Raw genomic sequence first — 25,954 nt, 5'->3', positions numbered from 1 at the left:
ATACTGTATTTCCAGCAGACATCTGTAATTTGAAGTCGCCCACAAGAAGAAGGGCTAGTGATCATGAGGCTTTTCTCAGCTACCTACAGAATATTTCATCTCCCTCTTTGTCCTGGTTGGGCAGTCTGTAATAGACTCCTACCATGATTATCTGCCTTGCTTGCTTTCCCCCAATTCTTACTCAATAAACACAACCCTATTGTTACCATCATTTATCTGTGGACACTCAAGACACTCCCTGACATAGAGGGCTACCCCACCACCTCTGCTTCCTTGCCTATCCTTTCTGAAGAGTTTATAGCCATCCAGTGCAGCACTCTATAATCATCTTATAAAAAATGCCAATAAAACACAGGGGAGGACAGCACATGGCATAAAAAAAGAGTCCATATTACATAAAGAAAGATGATTGAGAAAAGTAAAAGAATTTTTTCTATATGCAATATACTTAAAATAGGTCTGAAAAATTATATAGCTGGTGCACAGGAGAGGTAATGAGACACAAATCAGGAAGCAAGAAAAAAATCAGTCAGGTTACACCAATAACATATTACTAGATATCCTTCAATACCTCAGAGCAGTCATTGCAAACACTTAAAAAATTGCCAAATGACTAAGGCTTCTATGCACACTGTTATGCTAAATGATTAACTACCTCTTCTCTCTCCAGCCATCAATCTTAGTTAGAATGTAACAATGCTGTAGACAACGCGGCAAGATCCCTCAACTCAATTTTGTAATTTTTTTTTCCTGCCAGCTAGATCTATCTCTTTATACCTAACTCCTGTATGTAAACCCCTATTAATGCAGTCTTTGGATAAACACTAACATTTTAAAAAGCAAGGCTTCACAATAAAACACAGCATACTTCATCTATGTTGTAATTTATTTGTAAGTTATTCTCAAGCAATGTTACAAAACATTTTAATGTCTCAGTAAGAAAATAAAGTTTAAATAAAAATAGATTCAACAATAAATCATAATACAAATTAAACTAATGATAATTTACAAACCTAACAGAACTAATTATTGAATAATATCATCATTCTAGACTAGTCAAAATGAAGGCAACTTTCATTATTAATCATCCTACTTGTACCTAATTCAATTCTAGAACATCTATTCCATTTAAGAACATCATAAAACGAGAAATCAAAATCTGAATGGTCACAAGTATTTAATAGTCTTCGTTTTTTTCCTAAATATCCAGTACCAAAGCAAAAAAAAAAAGTGCATATTTTAAAAAACAATTTTAATTTTTCATTAACTTTACTTTGAAAACAACAGAAAATGGCTCCAAGGAGCAAACTCTTTGCCACACGGTTAATCCATATAAAGCAAAACCTAACTTTGACCCTCAACTACATTCAAGTTTAATGGCAGCTTTTTATTAATGGCAATTAATCAGACTCACTTTACCTTGGCAAAACATAATTCTCACCGTTATACATTCTCCTCACCCACCCCATTTCAACTGTTGGCAAATAAAGTCCCTTAGAAAAATACATCAAATGTGTGAAAAAGGAAAATGCAAAACCAGATGAGGCGATTAAATGATTGTGACATTGTAGACACTGGTATTAAACCAAACATTTATTCTAACAAATTACATTAATTCTAAAAGAGATTTCAATCCTGTCTTGCCACCTTGCTTCTATTACAGAAAGCATCCCTACAACAGTATAGTAAGTGTATACTAATTTCAACAGCTTACAGTTTCAAGCATTGTGGATTTCTATTCTGAGTTACAAACCTAATTAATTTGGCCAAATCATGATTGTAAAAAAAACTCAGAAAACATCCATCAAAACAACAACAAAATACCCTACAGCAAATGCTCCAAAAATAAAAGTACCGCATACAGTTATTATTAAGAGTATTCCACTATTGTATTTAATACTGAAGAAGGCAAGTCATCACAGTAATACCTTTGCTTCTTCCTGGTTATACACATACATGTTCTTTCAACATAAGTCTAGCTTCTCAGATCAAGTGAGCAAAAATTAATCTTATTAAAGTAAAAAATGTCAGTTTAAAATTGTTTTAAGTGGCAAATATGAATTCATGTAACTAAAGATATAAAAATATTCACTGGAGCACTGCTTAAAGATAAAACAATGCTGATCATTCAACTGATCATGACAAGTAGATACTACAAAGTATCTAAAAATAATCTGGGATAGTCCAGATATCTAAAGTGCTTTAAGTGATTATAATAGAAATTATTTTTTAGATATGTAGTTAAAGGTGAGCTGGACCACATCATTACTTTTTACAAAAAGACAGAAAATCATACATAGGATGATGTAAATTGATCAGTACTTAACCACAATCTGTTCACATTTACTTTTTTCTTTGTAGGCAAACTTACTTATAAAGAATGTCACTATCCTGCATTTCTTTTTAGATTACAAAAAGGTATGTACCTTAAAAAACCCTAAAGAAAGTAGCTATCACTCCATATATTACCACAAATGTAAACAAGAGGTAAAACATAAGTTCCCTGATTTCTTCTTCTTTAGTACTTAAAAATATAACTAACACTGGTATCTGCTGTCCAAATTACTTGCAGCATATTGCATGATTTTGTAAGACTTCAGCTGTAGATCAATCAAGTCCTAACAACACCTAATACAAGGAAAAAAGTCAACTGAATGTGAAGCTTCAAGATCTTTTCCATGTCATTATCTCCATGTCATAATATCTTGGAATTTCTATTTCAAGATCCGTATCAGCAGAACAGGCACTCGTGGTAAATTCATGCAAGGTGGCAGGGTAGGTACCAAGATATGTAATTTAATCAACAAATGACGTGGATTTTCTTCCATTAAAAAACTTTTGTTTACAAAGCTTTTTCCAGTAAGACAACAATGGCAAAACAACATCTAGATTTATTCGTACCTGTTATCTCCAAGAAGCTGAAGCTTCAAGAATTTCAGCAAAATAAGAATAAACCTTAGGATCAGATTTCCAAGTAGGCATTTCACTATTAAATATTAAATAGATTGTCAACACAACTAACATGTTAATTTTAAAATACTTTGAAAAATGTATATAATGAATTTTAAAAAACAAAAACAAAGCAAAACCATGAAACAGTCAAGAAAACTTCCAGTTTCTTTTTTCGTTCAAGTGTGCTACAGTCTGTTTTGGTTAGGAAACTTTTCCAACAATCGGATTTTCTCTGGAAAAAAAAAAATTACTTGTAAATATATTTAAGGTTAATATTTGCTTTCTAGTTCTCATCGTACAACTTTACTTTATTAAGTAAACCTATACGTTATGCATTATTTCTACTACTACTTGTGAAATTTTGTGATTTGCAGAAAACCTCACATACTTCATGTGAGACTTCTAACCAAAGTCAATTTTTCTAAACAACTTGGGTCAAATACTAAAATAGGCAAACAAAATTGGGGTTTGAGTTCTCTTTTATTCTGGTGGATCAAGCCTTGCTGAAGCAAAGAAATCAAAAAACTTGTTAGTAGTGTTCCATAGATGTCAACCAGCATTGAAAAGAGTCTGCTCTCAAACAACAACTTAATTCAAAGAACAGTTTTGTGGTTTTTTTAACTTCACTAGAAATGGTGTTTATCACTTAGTAAGGCAAGTGAATAACAAACAGTAAGTATACTGCATGAAAGATATGTTTCTCCAGTGTAATTTTTTAGTTTTATATAACTTGATATTTTAATTATTTAACTGACATTTGGAATTTAAAACAAATAAAATTAAAAGGTAGGCAGACAGTTGTGTGCACTTCAGATGTTAAGTTGCAAGGAAATGACAGAGTCACTGTACCTGTTTATGGTAATCTGTACAGGAACACATATGAATCCCACACTGGAAGAACTTTTTGTATTTCTAACTGGTAAAAAGCTGCATTACTGCAAATGATGTACCTTATTCTCTCTCGATGTCTTTGTGTTATCTAAATCTACCTTTAACCTAATTACTTCTACTTCAACAAGCCTGGCCTTGTTCTGTGATTTTTTTTTTTTTTTTAAAAAATACACATCTATGTATGGCAAAATTACATAAGATACTTACTCACTACCATATTTAGCACTAGATGATCTCTTGTTTTGGTATTTTTCATGCGATTCATTCAGCTTTTCTACTATATCTATTATCTGTTTCAGTGTGTGGAAAGTTGCTACAGAATCTTCAATTGTGAAGTTAGAATAATCATCTGGTTCTTTCCGTGGACCTTGATAGACTGCTATACTTCCACAAGCCTCTACAAAAATAACACAATTATCCCAATTAGAATTTTGATAATTGACAAACAGGCCTGAATTCTTGCATAAAGGGTGATTCTGAAATTCTGAAATTTAAAGTTACTGCAGTTTATACATAACGTGGGTTAAGATAAAAGCAGGAGACAGCAATCAACTAGATGTATCTACACTTCAGCTGCTAATTCTGCCAGTTGTGTTCAGTATCTTGAGCATCCGGCCCTCTCCTACACACATTAACAGAGGGCCAACATTTTTCCTACAACTCCACCATGTTCAGTAGAATTCACTCCACAGTCAGGAAAAAGCAGAAAACAGAAAAAGCAGAGCAACCAGTTGTAGCTGCAGTCTCTTTGTTCAGACTATAATAAACATTTAATATATGCAAATTTGATTAGAACAATGTGCATATGCCTGATGTCTATGATAAATAAATGACTGAAAGATGTCTGATAACAGAGCACATTGTACAGGTAAACTGTTAAGACATCAAACACATGTTATGTTCTAAAGAATTAAGATCTGAATAATATCCATATAATTCTTCTGAATTATTTTTTTATTACCTTCCAACTTCTGTAGTTTAGACATGTTGATAACGAAAAGTGAGTAAATTCTTTCTGTCTCTCTGTCTCCATCAATCTCAATTTGAGTATCAGCAGTAACACCTCTAAAAGGTGAAAAAAAACCAGGTAGTCAATATAAATAACTCTTGGAAGGTCTGAAAGGAAATAAAAATTGACTCTGTGTCAGTATACTTAGCCTTTCAATATGTCTAACACTCATAGACAGCTTCACAACTACAACACAAAATTCAGCAGTGGTTGCAAATGTTTTGTAGAAACAGGCACATACAGTTTTGAGGGCAATAAAAACAGCAATACTAAAAACTGCTTCTTCCAATAGAATGTAATATTCAGTATATCAAGAGAAAAATATTTCAAAAATATCAAAGTAGGGTTAACTGTTATTAAATGACAATTAAACACTTGTTTTAGAATCTACTATACTTGAAAGGTAACAGGAACAGAAGGACAAGATATATTTCTAAACCAGAACAGTTAAAAAACCAGAAAGACAAAACCAACCAGAAGTTATATAGTAATGGGAATCTTTTGAACTGTTAGGAAACCTAATATAAGAATGAATTGAGTAACATGAAAAAAAATTACATAAATTCAGAAAGTTATCTTGCAACACTTGTACTGAATTTTAGAGGACTAAGATCTTCAGTCCGTAATTTATGCAACCTATTCAGTTAAGGATAAATTTACTTTAAAAACAGATCAGAGTGTTTGTTTTCAGAAATCAGCAGCTTAAAGAATGACATTAATGCATTGTAAGATGTTATTTTCCTGACATACCTACAAAGATTAAATGATTTGTCAGAATCTATATCCAAGACAATTTAGCGAATTTCCTTAGTACACTGTTTGAAAGTATATGAGGGTAAAATAAAAAAGTGACTATGTAAAACAAGACAACATTGTTACGGAAAGAGATTCACTTCCAGGCTGAGCTCTCTGAAGCAAGGTATTTAAATTATTTCATATAGAAGATCAAGTTGTATCATATTTCTGCATTCAGCTTGGAATATGAATGAACTCCAGCTATTAAATCTATTATTCTGCATGGAAATATATCAACCATTCAATATTTCTGATTCACATGCTGAATTAGTTACCTTCAATTCACATAGTGGCTGATGAAGTAGTAGACTTAGTAAAACCCAGTACACTTCGGGCCTGTGGCGAACTGATAAGCGCTAAATGGAATGCGGTACAGAGGTGTAAAAAGCTGGTAAGGCTAGACAGGAACCAGATGCCTCAAATAGCCTTGGTGCGGCATGGCTGCTGAGACCCCTTTAAGGATGTGTGTGAGGGAAGGAGCCTTGTGGAAGAAGGACAGCCTTGTCTCCCTGCCTCATCTCCCATGAACAGCTGACCGGTTATTGGCCTTTTGCTTCATTATTGTCAAAACGCGTAACAGGTGACACCCACGCATATGCTACCAAAGACTACCGTGAAGACGCATCCCATGAAGTGCCTTACTCCTCACCATACATACTACACATTGGTATGTAGATCAACCTGGGGAGGAACCCAAGGAAAAGTGTGTATAAATTGAGGCAGGATGAAGAAATAAAAAAGACACGAAGATGACGACAGATGCATCCTGAACCCTGGTTGGCTGGACACCTTCTCTAAGTAAGGTAAGGCCTATCATATGGCTTGCTGTAGTCTGTTGTATACCTAGTCTTTTTCTGGTTATCATAAAGTCATATTACATTGCTTGCCCTAATATGCCATGTACTTAACTGATTATCATCCAATCTATACACTGTGTGAAATGAATAAATGTTTGGTGAGACTTGTCTCACCATTGTCCACTCGGTTGTGGAATTACAAATCTAAGTCACTTGTACCCTCTTCTGAGGGGAACATGACAGGCCTGTATTAGTAAGGAATGTTTTTAGTAGCATAACTTGCTAAAGTAGACAGGGAAAGACTGGCCTTCAGATTTGAAAGATCCATAGTGAATTGTACATCATTTGTCCTACAAAAAATAGGCATTTTCATTTGAATAGCAACTTACGCAGTGCAACGAGCACAGCCCACTGTGTTCTCTATTGTAGCCTTGCAGCATAGCCAGTTCCCATTCAGAAAAGCAGAAGGATGGTAAAAACTAAGCCTCTTCTGGTTGCATCTTGTTACCCGGCAAAGAGCTTCTATCCACTCGTTAGCTTCTACACAGTTATTTGCTTGGATATAGAGTGGCTTTTCTCCATGTAGTACTTGAAACATCTGCAAAAGGAATGCAACATTATTCTGCTCAGTAAAAAGAATTCAGCTACTTTGAATATGTCAAAATACACTTCAAAGGTCAGACAACTCAACAAAGCCAAATTAAGGCAGAAAATGAGACAAGGGAAAAAGGAAGACTTTTCACCTCTTTTATTTTACTATACAGACATATTTAGGAGAAAAATTAACCAAAACAGGTCTGTGTCCTGCCTACACCATTTCCTCATCCAAAAAAAAATCCTTAAAGAATTACAACACGATGCATTTTCTGTCCTCTTTATAAATATGTTTGGTAATATTACATTTCTACTACAACATAATATAACACACTACTAACACCTTAAATACAAGTGCGTTGTAGTAAGGTCACAGTAGTCTTAACCCCCATTCCAGAAATGTGGAAAGGGGGGCAGAAGTCATAAAATTAGTCAGAAAATGCTGCAGAGATCCAAATCTCCAAGTTAATTTCAATGTTCAACGTACTTGGAAATACTGCATACAGCTTTTTATTCCTGACCCCAAAAAAGATTATTTGCTGAAGTGTTTAGTAGTAAGGGCTTCAATAACTCTACAAGCTAATGACAATCTTTTATTTAAAGAACACATCAAGAATTACATACAAACTACTTTTTGACTCACATTTTTCTTGTTGAAGGAACTCTCATCAAGTTTCTCCACTGCAAGGATGTTTTTGATTGGGATAGCAAAAATTGGTTCTTTATCTGTAAAAAAAATTGTAATGAGTGATTTTAAAATACTGTTTTGTAATACTGATACTGTAGGTTAAGTTCTCAAAATGTGCATTTTTATTATTGAGAAAACCGACATGAAATCAAACAGAAGCATTTAATAATCAGGGAAATGATAAATGAAACATACGTACTTCAGGAAAAGAAAAAATATGCATTTTATAAAGCATGAATTAGTTGGAAACACCAAATATTGAACAATAAAAATAACTGTAAAATAAACATAATTTACCTTGCTGTTTGTGATAGGTGAATTCTCTGCTTGTTAGACAGAACCACCGCTTCTTGAAATTCTTTTTACCAATCCGAGTCCTTCCCTGAGCTCTTTTGTACATTTCTCTTTAAAGACAGAATTGAATGAATTGCAACCATTAGTATTCTAAAGAGCTTTCAGAAAAATTTATTGGGATAACATTATTATTGTTCATCATGCCGTAACACAGAAATCTACTTCATTGTAGATGAAGAAAATAAAATGAAAAAAATGATGATGATGAAAAAAAAATAATAAAACCTACTAGTTGTTCAAAATAAACAGGTAAGGAGTTTGAAAAATACGCAATCCAGACTCTTGCTTGAAGCAGTAAAACTGGAGTAGGACTTACTCAGATCCAGAACTCCAAGTTTAATTGTATACACTGGCAACTGTGTTTTAGTAATGAGTCATCAATTTATAATACAGATTAGCTTCCAAATTACTCTAAGTGTCTCCTACAATTGTCTCCTTCATTTCTATTTAGTAATAAGTAGTATGTTTCTTCCTTGTTTGAAATTTGGATGCTTGCTTCACAGAAGAATCTCTACTTGTTCCGAATCTGCTTCACCATATTCTTCACCAATTCTTCACCATAAATATAATTTGAATTAATTCAACAACTATTTTTGATTAACATTAAAAAAAAGAGAGGTCATTGTTTAAAGTGATTTTCACCTCAGTTTTCTATAAAAGCATTCTATAATTTACTATTAAGTACTGCAATTACAGGGTAATTTTTTCTCCTACTTTGAAGGCTAGGTAGGTTTAGACAGCATGCAAAGTAATTCTAAATTAAGTTACTATGTTATTTTAAAATACACTTTCACAATCCTGAATAAACCATCACAGAATACACACTGAATTGTAACAGAAATGCAGACAGGCTTTAATTGTTTTTAAGATGCTTTTAAGTACATATCCAAAGTACCTAAAAAGATTAGTTATGAAAGGTTGCAGCTGTTGGTTGAAACTAATCCTGCAAACAAAGAATTATCACAAATTACAAATGCAATTTCTAGAGTATATCAAACATTTTAGTGAGCATTAACATCACACAGGCATTAATAAAAAAACCAGTAAAGTCAGTTCTGTTTTGCGTGATGTACATTCAAGATGTATTTACCCTTCTTTTAGATGTACTGGCTGACTCAGACCACTGGGCTCTTTACTTTCAGTAGAGGAAACATCATCTAGGAACTAGAGGAAATATACAAAGGGAATACAGACTATTCAGAAACACAGAACAACCAAAAGCTATTTGGAAAATACATATGTACAGTTTCTCCTGGAACAGAACAATTACTTTATGCAACAGATGAAAGGAAAATATATTGCAGGGACATGGAACAATATAAGAAAGGGTGCTGATAAGCCATATGAGATTTCTAAGTTCTTAAACGGATCTAATAAAGTCTGTTTCAAAAAATCTATTTTTTTAAAACTAGATTAGCTTAGTCCAGTATGTGTAACTCTAGCATATTTGATTGTGTAGATTTTATCATCTTTTTTTAAATGTCTCAAATTGACCACAATTTTTCTCTCTAATACAAAACAAAAAAACAACATAACCTTCTCATAACAAAGACTGATCAAGTACATCAATCATAAAAAAAATCTAATTGAAAGGTACCTTTTTAACAGATTCAGTAAATTTTTCTTCTTGAAATGTTTTGAAAAACTCACACATAAATGACTCCTTGAAACTCGACTGAAAGAAAAGGTACACTGACATAAATAAACTTTCAAAGAATGCTTTCTGTGAAGTGATACAAGAATTTTAGCAGCCTTACAAGTTTGTTTTTGGTCAAACTTCCCCAACTCCCCAAAGTCTGGATGGCTTTTGATATAAGAGTTAATGTTCTAGAAGTCTGTGCATCCTAAAATAAAGAAATAAAATTCAGGAGTCACATTTTTTCACAATTCCAGGTTAAAATTTGATTTTAAAATGAAAATGTCACCAAAAATTACTGTATTACACAACATAGTAAGTCTGACAGATCTTCATCCCTTTTCTTCTTTGCCCAAAAGAGAATGTGTATGTAATATTGCCGTCTATTAGTACTGGTGCTGTATGAATATATTTTATAAGTTACTGCACATTGTTTAATATTTTATTCACTACCACTAGAATTTAATATTTATACACAGAAAAATATTTCTACCTGTAAGACATCTAAAATCCTGTAATTGTTACTAAATATATAATGCGTCTGAACTACTCAAAAGTCACGACTAAATAAAATGAATTATTGCTGGACAAATGGTAAAAAATTTCGTAATTCCAAGTGAACTTAAAACTTCGTCTTTAAGGCTTTTTGTCTAATCTTTTTACTGCCCCACTGCTTGCATTTAATACAGGGCTATACACACAGACACAGAAAGAGGCCTTGCTGTTCCTTTTAAAGTTTTTAATCCTCAAGTGATATAATCCTGTAATCTTTTTATTCAACAAACTGGATAACGTCAAGGGAATGAATTTGAGTAAGTAGTCTGAGCAGAATATTTTATGCATATTCTGTATTTTATGTGAAAATAAGATAGTATTTTTTTATCTCCATATTCCTGTCTTTGAAGCATATCCATATTGCTATTTTAATGCGTAACTCTTGGCAATTTGAAAACTGACAATGGAAGAAGTGGCAAACCACTGCAATTAGTGGAGTCCAGAATAAATACACAGACCAATTACTGGGTAAGCGTACAACCTCTGCTTAACGGAAATAAATTTTTTCAAAGTAAAAGTGACATCTAGATATTTAACTTTAACAGCAGAAGGAAGGTGTGCACTTTAGGCATTTACACTAAAGAACCATCAGTCATGTTGCTATTCTAACAAAGAAGCACATTCCCAAAAAAGGCACAGTATCTTTAATATCAATAGCACTTCTACATTATTTAGGACCACCTCATGAAGACTAAGATTTGCTTAAAGAATTGAAAATGTCTTATTTTCTCTGGTGAGGTATAAACCTGAAAATTCAACCAAAAGACATTTAGTAATCTTATGTCCCAGTTACAGAACCACTGAAAGTAACTTATGCCTTCCTCAATAAGCAAATTTGATGATTATGAATAAAACAGAACAAAGCTTCATGAAACTTACTGGATGGTGAGGTCGTAAATGAAAAGCATGAGGTGAGACTACAGCTACAGCAAAGAAACGCAGAAACACAAAACTGCTCACTGCAGAATACTGTACATGAGGGTCATCTGCAGAAAAACGTAACATGCACTAAACTTAATAGGAAATAACAAAGAGAGTCAACATAAAAATCCTTAAGAAGATACCATCAGAAGAGACATTTATATTCTAAAACAGAAGAGAAAAAAATGAAGTGCATGAAATGACAAAGGTGATCACGGTAAGAAACGCTCTACTATAATGGGTTTATTTATTTCTCTGAAAAGAAGTTCTGTTCTCATAAAATTGGCTCATTAGCTCCACTACTAGGAACAATGAGATTACTGCAAGCATTTGCATTCACAGCGCTGATAAGGTACAGCTCTACGCACACTGAGCCAAAAGAGAAAATACTGTAGCAGCTGCCCTTAAACATTAGGGCTACCAGGTTTATTCACCCATAGAGCTACTGACCGATTAACACAACTGTTGCACAACAAATGTAGTCAATGCATATGAACAACTTTAACCCCAATTCTGACATGCATCATAAACCCATGGTATTAGCAGTTTTGAAGCTGTAAATGAGGACTTTATCATTTAATATGTTGGGTATATTTATACTTTTACACTAGGAAGTAATAGTGGGATCACATTCTTACTGTCATGACCACTTCAACCTGATCTGCCTGGGAAGTCAGCAATACCGAAAGGACTGTCTTAACCTGAGGAATTTATGGCATCAGTTCTGATGACAAATATGAATCAGAGAAAGGCTCTAGATTATGAGAAGTATATTGTTCATTTGTACCTTCTTACGTGACATTTCAGGGTTTAATTGGCTGAAGTGTAAGAGTATTTCAGACCCGCCACATTATTCCAATATTAAAACCATTCTGAAGGAACATAACTGTTATAATACTGGTCACATTACAAACACATTAAATGTTTTGCATTATCCACTCTCCACAAAACTACCCGTAGGTAGTAAAGCGATGGCAGCGGTAAAGCTAACTCCATGCAAGTTATTAATGTATAAGCCATAGTTAACATAGGTGCAGTTCATGTAGTTAAGGTGCAGACATAGAATTTATTTTCAGGTTTATATCTTGCTTCTTTAGAAGCAATAAATAGATCAGCTCTTCCAAATTTTATGTATCTTTTAAGTAAACAACTTCCTGTATTACTTGTGCTTTTCTATTATCTCATACTTTTTGTTGGTAACTTAACTTGCTGCTGTCTTGCAGTGTTTCTGACCCGCTCCATTTTTTAATAAGAAAATACATCTGCTGAATGACCAAAAGGCTCACAGATTGACAGAAAAGTAAATGCCTGATTGTCAATGTAATAAGTTCAGAGCATAGCTTTGGACAAGTCAATCCCTGTAAGGTAACTGCAGAAGTATTTCACTCTGAATATCGAAGTTTTTGGAGAACACTTACTTGGAAATCTTTTAGCAGCCAGATGCCTCAAAGAATAAAAAACATCACACATTAGGGTAGGACAACTTATACTTGATCGCACAATTTCATGGAATACTTTGTCTACATAATAGCGTAGATTTTCCTGCAATTATAAAAAAGGTATTTTTTCAGATAACTAACATTTGCATTTCTGCCTTTTTTCCTGAACACAAGCATAACACTAAAATTCTTTTCTTCCAAACACTGCCTGAGTACTCAATTAATGTATTGTAGTGTAGTGTGTATTTAAAAAGCCTCACATTTTTATATGGGATTACTAGTGCTAAAAGATAGTTTAATAACATTCACTTACATTTAAGTATATAAACAGCACCTAGTACTGTACATCTATATAAAAAAAAGTTTTTGTAATTTGACAACAACATGTTACAAGGAACACTACCTATGCATACCTAGTTAATATTAATTTAGTTTGCCGCAGCAACTATTGCCTTAAATGTCATTTTCTGGCAACAGAAAAGGGGCGAGCAAAACTTCATTAAGTTTTAACGCTTCATTAAGAAGCGTTAAAGCAGTCCTAAACAAGGTACTTCATAGTCTAGATGCAAAGTACAGAACACCAGAAGTCAGGGCCCCCAACAAACTGGTACGGAAAACTGTAATCTTCCGTTTAGTTTCTCCTTACCATCCCCTTGTCCATTGGACTTATCCTTGTTTATGGAAACAGCAAAGGGAAAGAAAACACAATTTTTCCTTTGTATACTGCTACCATAAGTTACTGTTACCATAAGTTAAAATGTTTTCCTATCAGATTTTGAGAAAGTTTAAATTGGTAAAAACAGATTAGGAAACTCACCATATTAATTTCTACATTATCACCTTCTCTTAATTTGATGGGATCTATTTCACAGGGTTTGAGAGACTCACATATCTGAAACAAACAAAATTGTAGGAGTACAGTTTTTCAGACAGAAATCATGGAAATGCACCTATTTAAAATCAGATTCTGTCCTAGATTTAGCACTGTCCCTAACACCATGCAATAATCATCACTTTTATGTCTTCCTTTTTAGATGGATCAATTATATGAAGCATGGTGTGAGTAAATTCTACAATGTTTTAGAGGTTGGACTAACTGACAGTTTATTTTCAAGCACCTGGAACATAAACTAAAAAAAGCAGCTCCTCCCACTAAATTTAACCAACTATTGCTCAGTTTTAACTTTCCTCTAGAATTCCCCCAACTGAGTGATTACTACCACACAGGGAGCTGTTAGAAGAATGCCTATCAAAGACACAGTATATCCCACTGGTTTAAGTGTTCTGAAAAAAGTTTCAGTAGGATAACCTACCTCATCAATAACAGGTTTCAAAGTAACCTTTAGGTAGTGCTTCCCCACTATTTTCATCATTTCATCTACACATCGAGTTGCTAATGAGTTGCCTCTGAAGACTGTGTTTGCTTCTCTGTAAGAAAATGTTATTTGAACAGGGTAAAAATAAGATGCTCAGCCTGATAGATGCCCAGCTTACAATGGCACTTGGGAACAGACATAGAATAAAAAATATTATTATTACAGCTATTACCAAAAACCCAGAACACTAATAAAACCACAGGGAAAAGCCTAAGAAAACAAGTTATAATCCAGTGTTGCATGTGAGAAAGAACAGTGAGAGATAACTCCAAAACAATGAAGACTCACTGGTAGATAATTCTTCCACTGGTAGTCCTGGCAAAAAAAAATAAACTTAGAGCTACAATAAACAGCATAGTGCTACAATACACTGAGACTCAGGCACCCAAACATATTTCATATAGGGTTATGCTTTTTATTCATTATAGCTGCTGAAGAAAACTGAGAACCAGATGTGCAAAATAAATCTTCCTCATCTGAGAGATTTAGTTTAACCTTTCTTTGTTACTGTTCAATTATAATGGAAAGGAACATGTCTACTAAAGTGCAGTTTAGAAAATTATTTTCCATGAGTGACTTCTTTCTACAGAGTTAAATTGTCTCACCTTATTTACATCTGGAGTAAGGAAGCTCTGAAATGAACCATCCTGTGATGACAAAATCCCTTCCACATCTCCAGAGGGCATGCCTTGGCACCTCACTGGCCACTACTCAGGTCTACTTCATTCCTCTCCTAACCACAGAGCTGCAAATTCACAGGCCGTACACTGCTACTGGGAAAAACTACTGTGCTTGCTACTGTCAAGGCATGCAAGAGGACATGTGCACACCAGGTATGCTTGCAGAAAAAAGAGTACCCATCATTTAAATCACACGCTAAAGGAAGGAGGATAAGATTCTCATCAATTTTAAAAATGTTAAGTACCAGTCTACAAAAATGTTAAGTACAAGCAAAATCTGATAGTGGCCAAATTAAGACGTTTTAGAATAAAAACTACGTGCTTTTTTTAGACACAACTCCAGACTGCTAGCTCCAAAAAAATTTTACCAAACAGCACACAATCATTAACTCTCCCAGCTTCAATATGTTTTTTATGAATATTTTTATAAAGTAACATTAAAAGATGAATGGGTTTAGTCAGTTTTACATAATGAGAGGAAGAAATTCAATATGCTTATTTATCAATGTTGTATCACGAATCCTTTTGAAACTCTAATTTTAAAAGGCTTGACATCAGTAAACATAAAATACATACTGGGTGTCCTTCAGATCTAGTTCTGCCACTGCAGCAACAAAGGGAACTAGCTTATGGTGGTGTAGCAACAATCGTACAAGAGGCAGAACAGCATCATACTTGTCTCGGCAAATTTCACTCAGTATGTAGGCAGCAGATGCAGAAATTGGCTGTAAGAAAGCAGAATATGAAATCATAAGTGAAGTAGTTAAATGTTCCTCATGTATTTGGCAATGTACAGATTAAATCTAAAAAGACTATAGGCATAGCTTCTTAACAGAAAATTTCAACATTTGCTGTATAACATGGCAATTAAGAGCTTCCATTCTACAGAAATACTTAATTAAAAAACTCTGGCATTATCTACTGTATACTTGATATTTAAGAAGGAAATTCAGTATCTACTCACCCTTCTCGTTCTCCTTAAAGGGTCAGAGTACAGCTTTGTAACAAATCCAAGAAGAGGCAGTAAGCAATTCCTTTACTATAATGTCATATATCCTTACAGGACTTTTAAAACTATAATCAGAGCATATTAAAATACAGTCCTCACACTTCTCAAGTGTCTGTCACCATTCTACAGCTGGGAATTTCAATACAAAAAATGATCCAATTTATTTAAGTAAAAAGGACAGCTGCTGACTGCTGCTAGCTACATACTGAACACCGGGTGGCTATGCTGATCTGCTGGAGGGTAGGAAGGCTCTGCAGAGGGATGTGGACAGGTTGGATCGATGGGCTGAGGTCAAGTGTATGAGATTCAACAAGGTCAAGTGTCAGGTCCTGCACTTTGGTCACAACCACCTCAGGCAACACTACAGGCTTGGGTAGGAGTGGCTGGAAAGCTGCTGGCAGAAAGGGACCTGGCGGTGTTAGTGGACAGCTGGCTGAATATGAGCCAGCAGTGTGCCCAGGTGGCCAAGAAGGCAAATGGCATCCTAGCCTCTATCAGCAATGATGTGGCCAGCAGGACCAGGGAAGTGATCATGCCCCTGTACTTGGCACCGGCGAGGACACAGCTCGATTCCTGTGTTCAGTTCTGGGCACTGCAGCGTAAGAAAGACATCTGAGGTGCTGGAGAGGGTCCAAAGAATGGCAAAGCTGGTGAAGGGTATCAAAGACAACGAATGGCTGAGGGAACTGGGAACTATTTTGTCTGAAGAAGACTGATGGGAGACATTATTGCCCTGTACAACCACCTTAAAGGAGGTGGTTCAGTCTCTTCTCCCAAGTAAGAAAGGTTAGGATGAGAGGAAATGGCCTCAAGTTGCACCAGTGGAGGCTTAGATTTGATATTAGGAAAAATTTCTTTACTGAGATTGATGAAGCATTGGAACAGGCTGGCCAGGGAAGCAGTTGAAGTCTTCATCCCTGGAGGTGTTCTTTTGAACATGTCCGCATGTTTTAACATGTAGACATGGCACTGAAGGACATGGTTTTGTAGTCACGGTAGTGTTGGCTGATGGCTGGACTTGATCATCTTAGAGGTATTTTCCAAGCTTAATGATGATTCTATGACTCTCTTTCTGAATTCCAGTGAAGTAGTATTTGAATATGGGCTAGCAAAAATTTTAGTCACAATCTCCTTCCTCTTTACGTTTCTTCTCTGCCAGTACTTCACCAACACTTAAGTGAAGAAAGGCTATAAAAGACATAGATATATAAAACCTAGTTACTATAATTTGATTCCTGTCTCAAAGTTATGCTAACCATCTACCACACTTCCCTCTTTGTCACCATGTCCACGTGAGAAAACTAGTCATGTTGATTAACATACTGGGGAAGACAGAAGCAACTCAGAATAAGTGGAATTAGAAATGAATTCTGAAATAGACCATTTTTGCCTCTCTTGTACAAATAATGGATCAATGTCCCTGGAAAATCACTTAATCCAACGGGTCAAAGCAGCCAGTGGGTAAACAAAATGTTGAAAAGAGCAACCAACAAGAAGAATGTATTTAATCTCTTCCAGTCACACACCACAGGTTATTTCACTATCTCTGCTGGTTCTTCTAAAGTAAGAAGAGAATCTTGGTAGTTTGGAGCAGAAGTAAGTGCTCTACAAGCTGCTCATCTGGCTGTGACAGAAATAATTTATGCAAAGAAACAACAAAAAAATATCTCTAGATATGCATAGAATCATTCAATGGTTTGGGTTGGAAGGGGCCTTAAAGGTCTACTTCATTCCTCTCCTAACCACAAAGCTGCAAAATTCATTTTGTCTCATACAGGATTGCATAATTCATATTAAGTTTTCATTTTAAAAGAAATTTTCAACAGTACCTGAATATCTGATGACTTTAGCAGCAAATTTCTCAGAGAAATGTAGCATTCAGATGGAAGTACACAGTCTTCAGTATAACAGATATTTAATCTAAGTGATCCCAAATCATCAGTTTTAGAAGACTTGTTTCCATTTTCTCTTGGTTGAAGTAAGTACCTAAAACAACACAGCAGTTCTAAAATTAGATTTGTATTTCATTAATTTGACAAATTCTTTAATAAAGCAAGGTATCAGAATATTTCAAGATACATGAACTGAGTCTGAAAACTGGCAATAAAATTCACATAAAAAATTTGAGACACAAAAGAAAATAAAAAGGACCAGCATTTGATGCATCTTTAGCTCATAACGAAATGTGTTTATTTTCTTCTATCTTTTGAAACAATGAAATAGGATATACTTTTGTATTTCAAGTGTCATAGGAGAAATAGGATTATGTTGGATCTTATTTTACTTCTACGTTGTACTTAAGTGTGTTGGACATTCCATGTGTGTCACGGGTTAGGGCTGGGTAGGCCCTAAACATGGGCAGAAGCTCTCTAACCCTCTCTCCCGCCCCAAATGGGAAGGAAAAGGGAATGAGGCAGAGATTTATGGGTTAGAAAAGAAAAACTAGAGCATCTTTACTGAAACAATAATGAAAATAACAGTGAAATCATAAAACTAAAGAACTATATCCAACTATATATAAGCCCAGTATTGAATCCGACTCCCCCCTCATCACCCGACAGCAATCCCCACTGATGCTGCAGAGCAGGAGGCACTGGGGAAGCCCCAGGCTCAGCGGCGGCGGGAGCTGGATACAGGAGCTGGATTCAGGAACTCAGGATCCGGATCAAAAGCAGGACAGATAGAGTCCTCCCTGGACACCGGCCGTTGCAGAAAAAGGCAGAAACTCTTGTGATCACTCAATTTATACTAAATATGACGTACATGGAATGGAATACTCTCGTCGGTCACCTGTCCTGTCTCTTACCCCCCGGAGGTGCCTGTCCTGTGTATTACTCCTCCTTGTGACCTCTCTTACTATCCGGCACCCCCAGCGTGGCACACAAGAGCCAGCAGTTTCCTTGGTCACTACGGGAATAATTATAAGCAAGAGCCTTTCTGCATCCCAGTCCCAGGCAGTAGCTGTAAACATCACGAGTTATCAGTACTAGTAGCAGCCACTGTGTGCAAAAACATGCTGCTAACTTCAGAAAGTGCAGCCTTTTAGAAGAGACTAAACTGGAAAGTAAAAATCACTAAGCAGAATTGGGGTTTTTAGTTAAAACCAGGATACATGTGAAGTAGCTAGTGTCAAGAATTCAAATGGTCCAGTCTGAAACCAGTACAAATATATCATATTAATATGTTGCATCCCCGAGAAATAAATAAGATTAAAGGAAAAAAAAATGTGCTTTTTTCATTGACTTTTGGTGTAGTTCAAATGTATTCCAACAGGAGGTGCAACTCTACAAAAATTTTAGTTTTTAAACCGTGTCACAGTATAGTTTCAACATTCAGCCCTACAAGTATCTTCAAATAATCTTTTACATTTATATTTGTACTTCTACTATCCAGAGATGAGACACGTTTTTAATAATCTGATGCATTGCTCATGAAGGCATGCTAATATAAAGTAAAACTGATTTACAAGGAAAATCTCTACTTGACAGCATGACTCCTAGGCTTATTTTCCCAATATTCAGTAATAGCGTTTTCTCTTTTGCACTTCAGATGTATTCAAAAACATTTTATGCAAATTAGTAACAGTATAAAAAAGTTATTTTAAATCACAAAACTGTTTTTGATCTAATTGGATATGAAGATGTTCAAAAAAAGTTATGCCTACAAAATATATTAGCACACACACCTCTCTATCAATGCTTCAAGTGAACTGGACGTGAGACAGGTCAATTCAAAAAGCTATATGAACACAATGCACTATTAATGAGTTGACGCTAATACAACCTTTCTCTTAGCAAGTTGTTAACAGAGGCATGTCATTATGTTAATATGGTGTATGGATATAACAGACGATTGGTGATGAGGACTGCAGGTACGCTCAGTCAGCTGTTGGAAAACACACCCATCACACAGGATTACTGCTTGGCCTTGCGCGCTCGACCAGCAGCACACCCACGCCTCGGGAACAGAGGCCTGGGATAGATGCGGGGGCACTTCTCACACTCCTGCCCCGCTGTGGGAAGGAACAAACTGAAGCTATCGTGTGACTCCTGGGAACTCAGGCAGAGCAGCAAGGAAGAAATAACACAATGGGATAAACACAACACGCTTTCTAGAGAGGAGAGATCTTATCCCTGCGCTGCTGCTCATCGAGCTGTTTGTGTGCTCGCTGCCTGTATGCCTCATCCAGGTGCTGCTGCAAGGATTCTCCAGATTCCCAGGTAGTGAGAATAAATCTAGTCTTTGCATTTCAGCTGTGGTCTGTGGTTGTTCCCGTGTCCTGCCTGTTTCACATACGGTCATACAGCTTTTGAGCAGTTCAGAGCACTGGCAGATCAAGCCTGTGTCTGCAATACACCATGTAAAAAAGAGACAATACCTACACAAACGTGTTATGTTTAGGATCCCACTCAAACACCAACACTAAGAATCAGAGTTCAACTTTGACGTGTCCAAGACACTTGGAGCTTGAAGGGAGTCCATAAAACAGAGCCACAACAGTTGCTGCCCAAGACTCATGTTCCATTTAGTTCCTATTTACCCACTTTATTCCTATGTTTTCTACATGGATATGCAAAGGCTTCCTCAGCTCTTTTCTCTGTACCAAAAGATTCACTAAAAGCAGAATATTCTACACACTTCGAGGCACTCAAGTGACTCTTCAATTACTGGTCCTAAGCATTTGGGATAGAAAGAAGACTACTGTCTTTCACAAATTCTCTTTATACTTTACCCTTCCAGCCTTTATACTTCTGTGCCTACTCCCCTGAAATAACTTTTGAGTTGATTGCTAAACTTCTGCAAAGCATCTGACACTGTCCCACATGACATAAATGTCTCTAAATTGGAGATACATGGATTTGATGAATGGACCTCTCAGTGGTACGGAACTGGCTGGGTGGTCACACTGAAAGAGTTGTAGTCAACATCTCGGTGTCCGAGTGGAGATCAGTGGCATTCCCCAGGGGCTGATATTGGGACCCCTGCTATTAATATCTTAGTTGGTGACATGGACAATGGCATTGAGTGCACCCTCAGCAAGTCTGCCAACACCACCAAGATGTGTGGTCAATGTGCTGGAGGAAAGGGATGCCATCCAGAGGCTTGAGATGTGGGCCCATGCAAATGTCATGAAGTTCAATGAGGCCAAGTGCAAGGTCCTGCACCTGGGTTGGGGCGATCCCAACCACAAATAGAGGCTGAGTGAAAGTGGATGCAAAGCAGCCCTGCAGTGAAGGACTTCGGTGTGATCCAGCGATGTATGCTTGCAGCCCAGAAAGCCAGTTGCATCCTGGGCTGCATCAAAAGAAGCATGGCCAGTAGGCCGAGGAAGGTTATTCTGCCCCTGTAATCTGCTCTGGTGAGACCGCACCTGGAGTACTGTGTTCAGCTCTGGAGCCCTCAACACAAGAAGAATGTGAACCTGTCAGAGCAAGTTCAGAGGAGGGCGACAGAAATAACTGGGGGCTCCCCTCTTAGGGCTGGTTGAGAGTGTTGGGGCTGTTAAGCCTGGAGAAGAGAAGGCTCTGAAGAGGCTTTATAGTGGCCTTCCAGTACTTAAATGGGCCTACAGAAAAGAAGGGGAGGAAATCTTAATCAGGGAGTACAGTGATAGGACAAGGGGTAATAGTTTCAAGCTGGAAAAGGGTAGATTTAGATATTAGGAAGAAATAGTTTTTTTCTGTGAGGGTGGTGAGGTGCTGGAACAAATTACCCAGAGAAGCTGTGGAAGGCCCCTCTCTGGAAGTGTTCAAGGCCAGGCTGGATGGGGCTTCAAGCAACCTGATCTAGTGAGAGGTGTCCCTGGGCATGGCAAGGAGTTGGAACTAGATGATCTCTAAAGTTCATTTCAACCCAAAGCATTCAATGATTCTATGATTATAGAAAATATTTTCTGAATCTTCTCAAGGAAGGGGAATAAAATAAAGCCATACTTAGTGATTAACTCTACATCAGTCATTTTGGACATCTCACTTAGAAATTTAATTACAAGTGATGCCATTCTGAGATGTTCCAGGTTTGCTGGTTAGGCTGAAAATTATGCACAGATCACTAAAATCCAGTAAGGTGACACAGATAATTACGCTCAGTCTTCACTTTCTTCACTCTTCCCACTGTCTCCTCAAACACATCAACTATTTTGTGAGAGTGGGCAGACTGGGGGAAGAGCTAAATGTATCCTCTTGGAAAGGCTATATTATTGAACAGGGAAACTTTTTAGAATTTGCCTAAACTAGAACAGGAAGGCATATTTTAATGGGTAGGTAGAATAAAACATATCCTTTGCAAGGGAAGATCTGCAAAATAGAAGGAAATTCACTTCTGAGCCACCATTTCTCACCATGCTTGAAAGGAATCATTTCTTAACACCTTCACAGGAACTTTAATTTCTCCTAGAAAGACGTCTTGTACCAAATTTCCATTATTCCATAGGTCAACCCTGAAAATAAGAACATTGCTTAATTTTTTTTTCTCCCAGAGAGAAATAAAACCCTCAAGTTAACAACTGCCTTACTAATCCACATGCATGCAGGCAGAACAAGTTAGAAATCTCACTCTATTCTAACTAAACGACGAAGAGCCAAAAAAGTGCCTTATTAACCTATAAAGAACAGATAAAGAAACAAACAGTGAAAGTTAGACTTGCAGACATTTCATCAGTAAACAAAAGTGATACTGGCAACATACATGTATATTCCACCCCCAAAACTGTGCACATTTCTTCTCAGGTAATTCAAGTAAACTTTTAAACCAATATATTTACATATGCCTATCTAATTGTTAAAATTTGGCAAGCTGCAATGCCACACCAAAACATGCGTTTGCTTTTCTAAATAGCAGCTCATATGCTTAAAACCTCAAAAGGTATCACAGACTCCAGACATGCACCTTGGGTTTTCTTCTATTACTTCTTACCTCTCTGACATTTCTGACAGACAGCAGTTGTTAAGAAGAACAAAAAAAAATTAATACTACGTTTATTGGGGCATGACTATTTTTCTAAATATAATTGCATCTATAAAGAAATATACAATTCTAAGATAATCATGAAGCTAGTCATGAATGCACACAGTCAAAACTGCACGTTAACTTAGTTCTATAATGGCTATTAAAACTAGTCACCAAATCCTTCTTCCAATGCCTGTTAGAAAACATATGCTAGCCTTGAAGACTTCTTGTTATTCAGCAGATTTGGTGCATGTATGTGCATAAGCACAATGAAAAAATTGAGTTCAGGGGCTCTCAACTGTTCTAACTCCATAGCATAAATACAGACAGATCTGTTCTAAAGGTAAAGGAGTAGAACATGGGAACATACTTTGAAGTATTATTGGATTTTCAACAAAAATATGCAACACATGTTCCTCTTGAGAAGCAATGTGAAATCATAAGAATCTTGTAAAAGAGGCTTTCCCTTCTATTTTCATTAAAATGGCCAACTACATTTGAAACTGCAGACTAGCATCAAGTATGCTGTTATCCTTTAGTACAAGTCCTGCACTTGGGTCAGGGAAATCCTCATTACCAATACAGGCTGGGGGATGATGTGCTAGAGAGCAGCCCCGCAGAGAGGAACTTGGGGGTGTTGGCAGATGAAAAGCTGGACATGAACCACCAATGTGCACGTGCAGCCTAGAAGGACGATTGCATCCTGGCCTGCATCAAAAGAAGTGTGGCCAGCAGGTCAAGAGAGGTGATTCTGCCCCTCTACTCTGCCCACCTGGAGTACTGCATCCACCTGTGGAGCCCTCAACACAAGCAGCAAGTGGACTTGTTGGAGCCACAAAAATTATCAAAGGACTGGAGCACCTCTCCTATGAGGACAGGCTGAGAGAGTCGAGGTTGTTCAGCCTGGAGAAGAGAAAGCTTCGAGGAGACCATTACAGTGGCCTTCCTGTACCTGAAGGTGGCCTTCAAGAAAGCTGGGGAGGGACTGTTCACAAGTGCGTAGTGATAGGACGAGGGGCAATGGTTTTAAATTAGTGCGGGATAGTTTTAGATTAGATGTTAGAGAAAAGTTCTCTACAATGAGGGTGATGAAGTCATCATCATCATCATAGAATGGCCTAAGCTGGAAGGGATTTTAGAGATCATTTTAATCCAGCCTCTCTGCCACCAGGGACGCCACCTCTCGTCTAGATTAGGCAACACATGGGGACTGAACGGGAAACACTGCAACAGGTTGCCCAAGAGAGGCGGTGGAGGCTCCATCCCTGGAGGCATTCAAATTCAGGCTTGATGGGGCTCTGAGCAACCTGATCCGGTTAAAGATGTTTCTGCTCACTGCAGGGGGGTTAGATTAGATGACCTTTAAAAGGTCCCTTCCAGCCCAACACATTCTATGATTCTAGACTAACAGATACCAATAGAAGGTCCTCACACCTCATTACTCAAAGGCACAGGAAACAAGTTTAGGCTGCTAGATACACCCTACCACAATTTATTTAGAAACAAAAAATCCCTCACCTTCAGTATGAAACATGCTAAAAAGTTTGAGTAATTTTCTACGGTAGAAGTATCTTTTCTACAAGCCCAATAAGTAATTCTCTGGAGTTACACTAAAATAAAGCATTTCTTTACTGTCTTGATGGTAAAATATTATAATTTATTTATGATAAAATACAACATTTTCTAATCTACATAACTTACCTAACTTCTAGTTTCTCAATATCTTCTTCTTCCACCTGAAACTGGGACTTTTTGGTGTAACTGCTGGACCTGGTTACCTGCAAGTAAATTCCTCCTTTTAACATATTTTTTACTGCTGTATTATGGATGTCAAAAAACAAAGAAAACCCTGCCTTTTTAACACTGGAAAGTAGTTATTGTTCTTTTTAAAAAGAAAAAAGTTCAATTCACCAAACTGTGTTTTGAAAGAAAGCAGGTGAAAAATGGGTCAAGAAGGGTTCATGGCATGATAAGGGCTAGCTGATAACTAAGGGAATTATAGTATAGCTCTTTTTGAAAAAAACCAAGAAGGAAGTATGACATGAAATGGCAAGAATTTCTTTGGTTTCAGCATGAGCCCCAAGAAGGTATTAAAGTTAGTTCTGAGATGTTTAAGGAAACAACAGATAAGAAGCCCACATTTCTTGCTGTAGTTATACCAGAACTGTAACCTTTTATTTTAATTTTTCTCATGTCTTGACTGAGTGCATTCTAAGTTTAACTCCAATAAATCATAAGTCATGAAGTTATCAGAGTGGTTTGGATCAAATTTTTATCCTAATATCTTACTTTCTAAGAAATTACAACAGTATCTCAAGTGGGTTAACTGAAACACACGCCATACATTGATATATGACTATGAAACAATTTCTCACTGAAGTCCCATGATCTATACAAACACAGTAATATATTTGAGGCACATCTAATAGTTGTACTACTTACAACTCTTACACTTACATGCAAATGTAGTTGTTATTACAGAGACAAATCAGACTCACATCCTTGTTAGGAAGTTAATTTTTCACATAGCAAATGAAGGGGAATGCTATTGTCTGGCAGTCCCCAGAAATCTGCCATTCACTTATATTCAAGGGGCTAGTAAAAGCTCTTCAATGTGTTTGAAGAGAGTTTTCTGTGTTCGTTACTGTGATGCAGCAGCTTGCTTAAAAATATTTGAAGGGTTGCATAAAACAGATGAAGAGTGAGAATATCATACATAAAGTTACCTCAAAATAAAATGTTTCATTAAACTGCGGATTGCTTGTTTTCTTCTTTACTTTGGTCTTCTTTTGGTCATTCCTGTTCCAATGTGGTAAAATTTTTACCATAGACAACTTAAACAGACAATTATAAAGATGTTCTATGTCAAGAAGGACCCATGCATTTAAGTTAAAACATTTTTGTCATTTTAGAGATCACTTTGATGAAGAAAATTGTAAAATGAGTTAATCTTCACAATATGGTTTGAAAAGTTAAAATTCCAAGTGCTGTATCTAGTTGATCATCCATCTGTCCAGCTTTAAGCTTCTATTTTATTTCACGAAGTATAACTTACACGTATCAAGTAAAATCATAGAATCATAGAAAGGCATAGGCTGGAAGGGACCTTAGAGATCATCGAGTCCAACCTCCCTGTTTTGGGCAGGGACGCCACCTCTCGACTAGACCTGGCAACAATTTCTAAAGCATTTCAAACTTAAGTCTGCAAACAATTTCTTTTCTACTGCTTGCAGGTTACACACACAGTTTTGCGCATTTAACTGCCATTGTCTGTTTCCCATCCTCTTTTGCTGAGCAAATGCCCAGTACT

The 25,954-nt window shown here is 36.4% G+C and overlaps 1 protein-coding gene across 1 annotated transcript in view; it reads right to left on the bottom strand.

The window, feature by feature from the left end:
• Positions 1–3,153: 3,153 nt before the first annotated feature.
• RASA2 (RAS p21 protein activator 2) overlaps positions 3,154–25,954 on the bottom strand; it is a 47,506-nt gene continuing 24,705 nt past the window's right edge. The window contains exons 6-23 of the mRNA XM_009874988.1: positions 25,371–25,443; positions 24,346–24,422; positions 22,037–22,135; positions 17,526–17,682; positions 15,264–15,412; positions 13,945–14,059; positions 13,449–13,523; positions 12,611–12,734; positions 11,151–11,257; positions 9,838–9,924; positions 9,678–9,755; positions 9,171–9,244; positions 8,024–8,130; positions 7,682–7,764; positions 6,834–7,042; positions 4,805–4,908; positions 4,051–4,240; positions 3,154–3,184 (exon numbers count right to left, since the gene is read on the bottom strand). Coding sequence (XP_009873290.1) covers positions 3,154–3,184; positions 4,051–4,240; positions 4,805–4,908; positions 6,834–7,042; positions 7,682–7,764; positions 8,024–8,130; positions 9,171–9,244; positions 9,678–9,755; positions 9,838–9,924; positions 11,151–11,257; positions 12,611–12,734; positions 13,449–13,523; positions 13,945–14,059; positions 15,264–15,412; positions 17,526–17,682; positions 22,037–22,135; positions 24,346–24,422; positions 25,371–25,443 — 1,939 coding nt within the window. The remainder of the gene's footprint in view (positions 3,185–4,050; positions 4,241–4,804; positions 4,909–6,833; positions 7,043–7,681; positions 7,765–8,023; positions 8,131–9,170; positions 9,245–9,677; positions 9,756–9,837; positions 9,925–11,150; positions 11,258–12,610; positions 12,735–13,448; positions 13,524–13,944; positions 14,060–15,263; positions 15,413–17,525; positions 17,683–22,036; positions 22,136–24,345; positions 24,423–25,370; positions 25,444–25,954) is intronic.

The sequence above is a fragment of the Apaloderma vittatum genome, unplaced genomic scaffold (genome assembly GCF_000703405.1).
Source record: "Apaloderma vittatum isolate BGI_N311 unplaced genomic scaffold, ASM70340v1 scaffold898, whole genome shotgun sequence".
Lineage (NCBI taxonomy): Eukaryota > Metazoa > Chordata > Aves > Trogoniformes > Trogonidae > Apaloderma > Apaloderma vittatum.
Note: the sequence above shows the minus strand (reverse complement) of the source record. Positions and strands in the feature narration are given on the sequence as shown.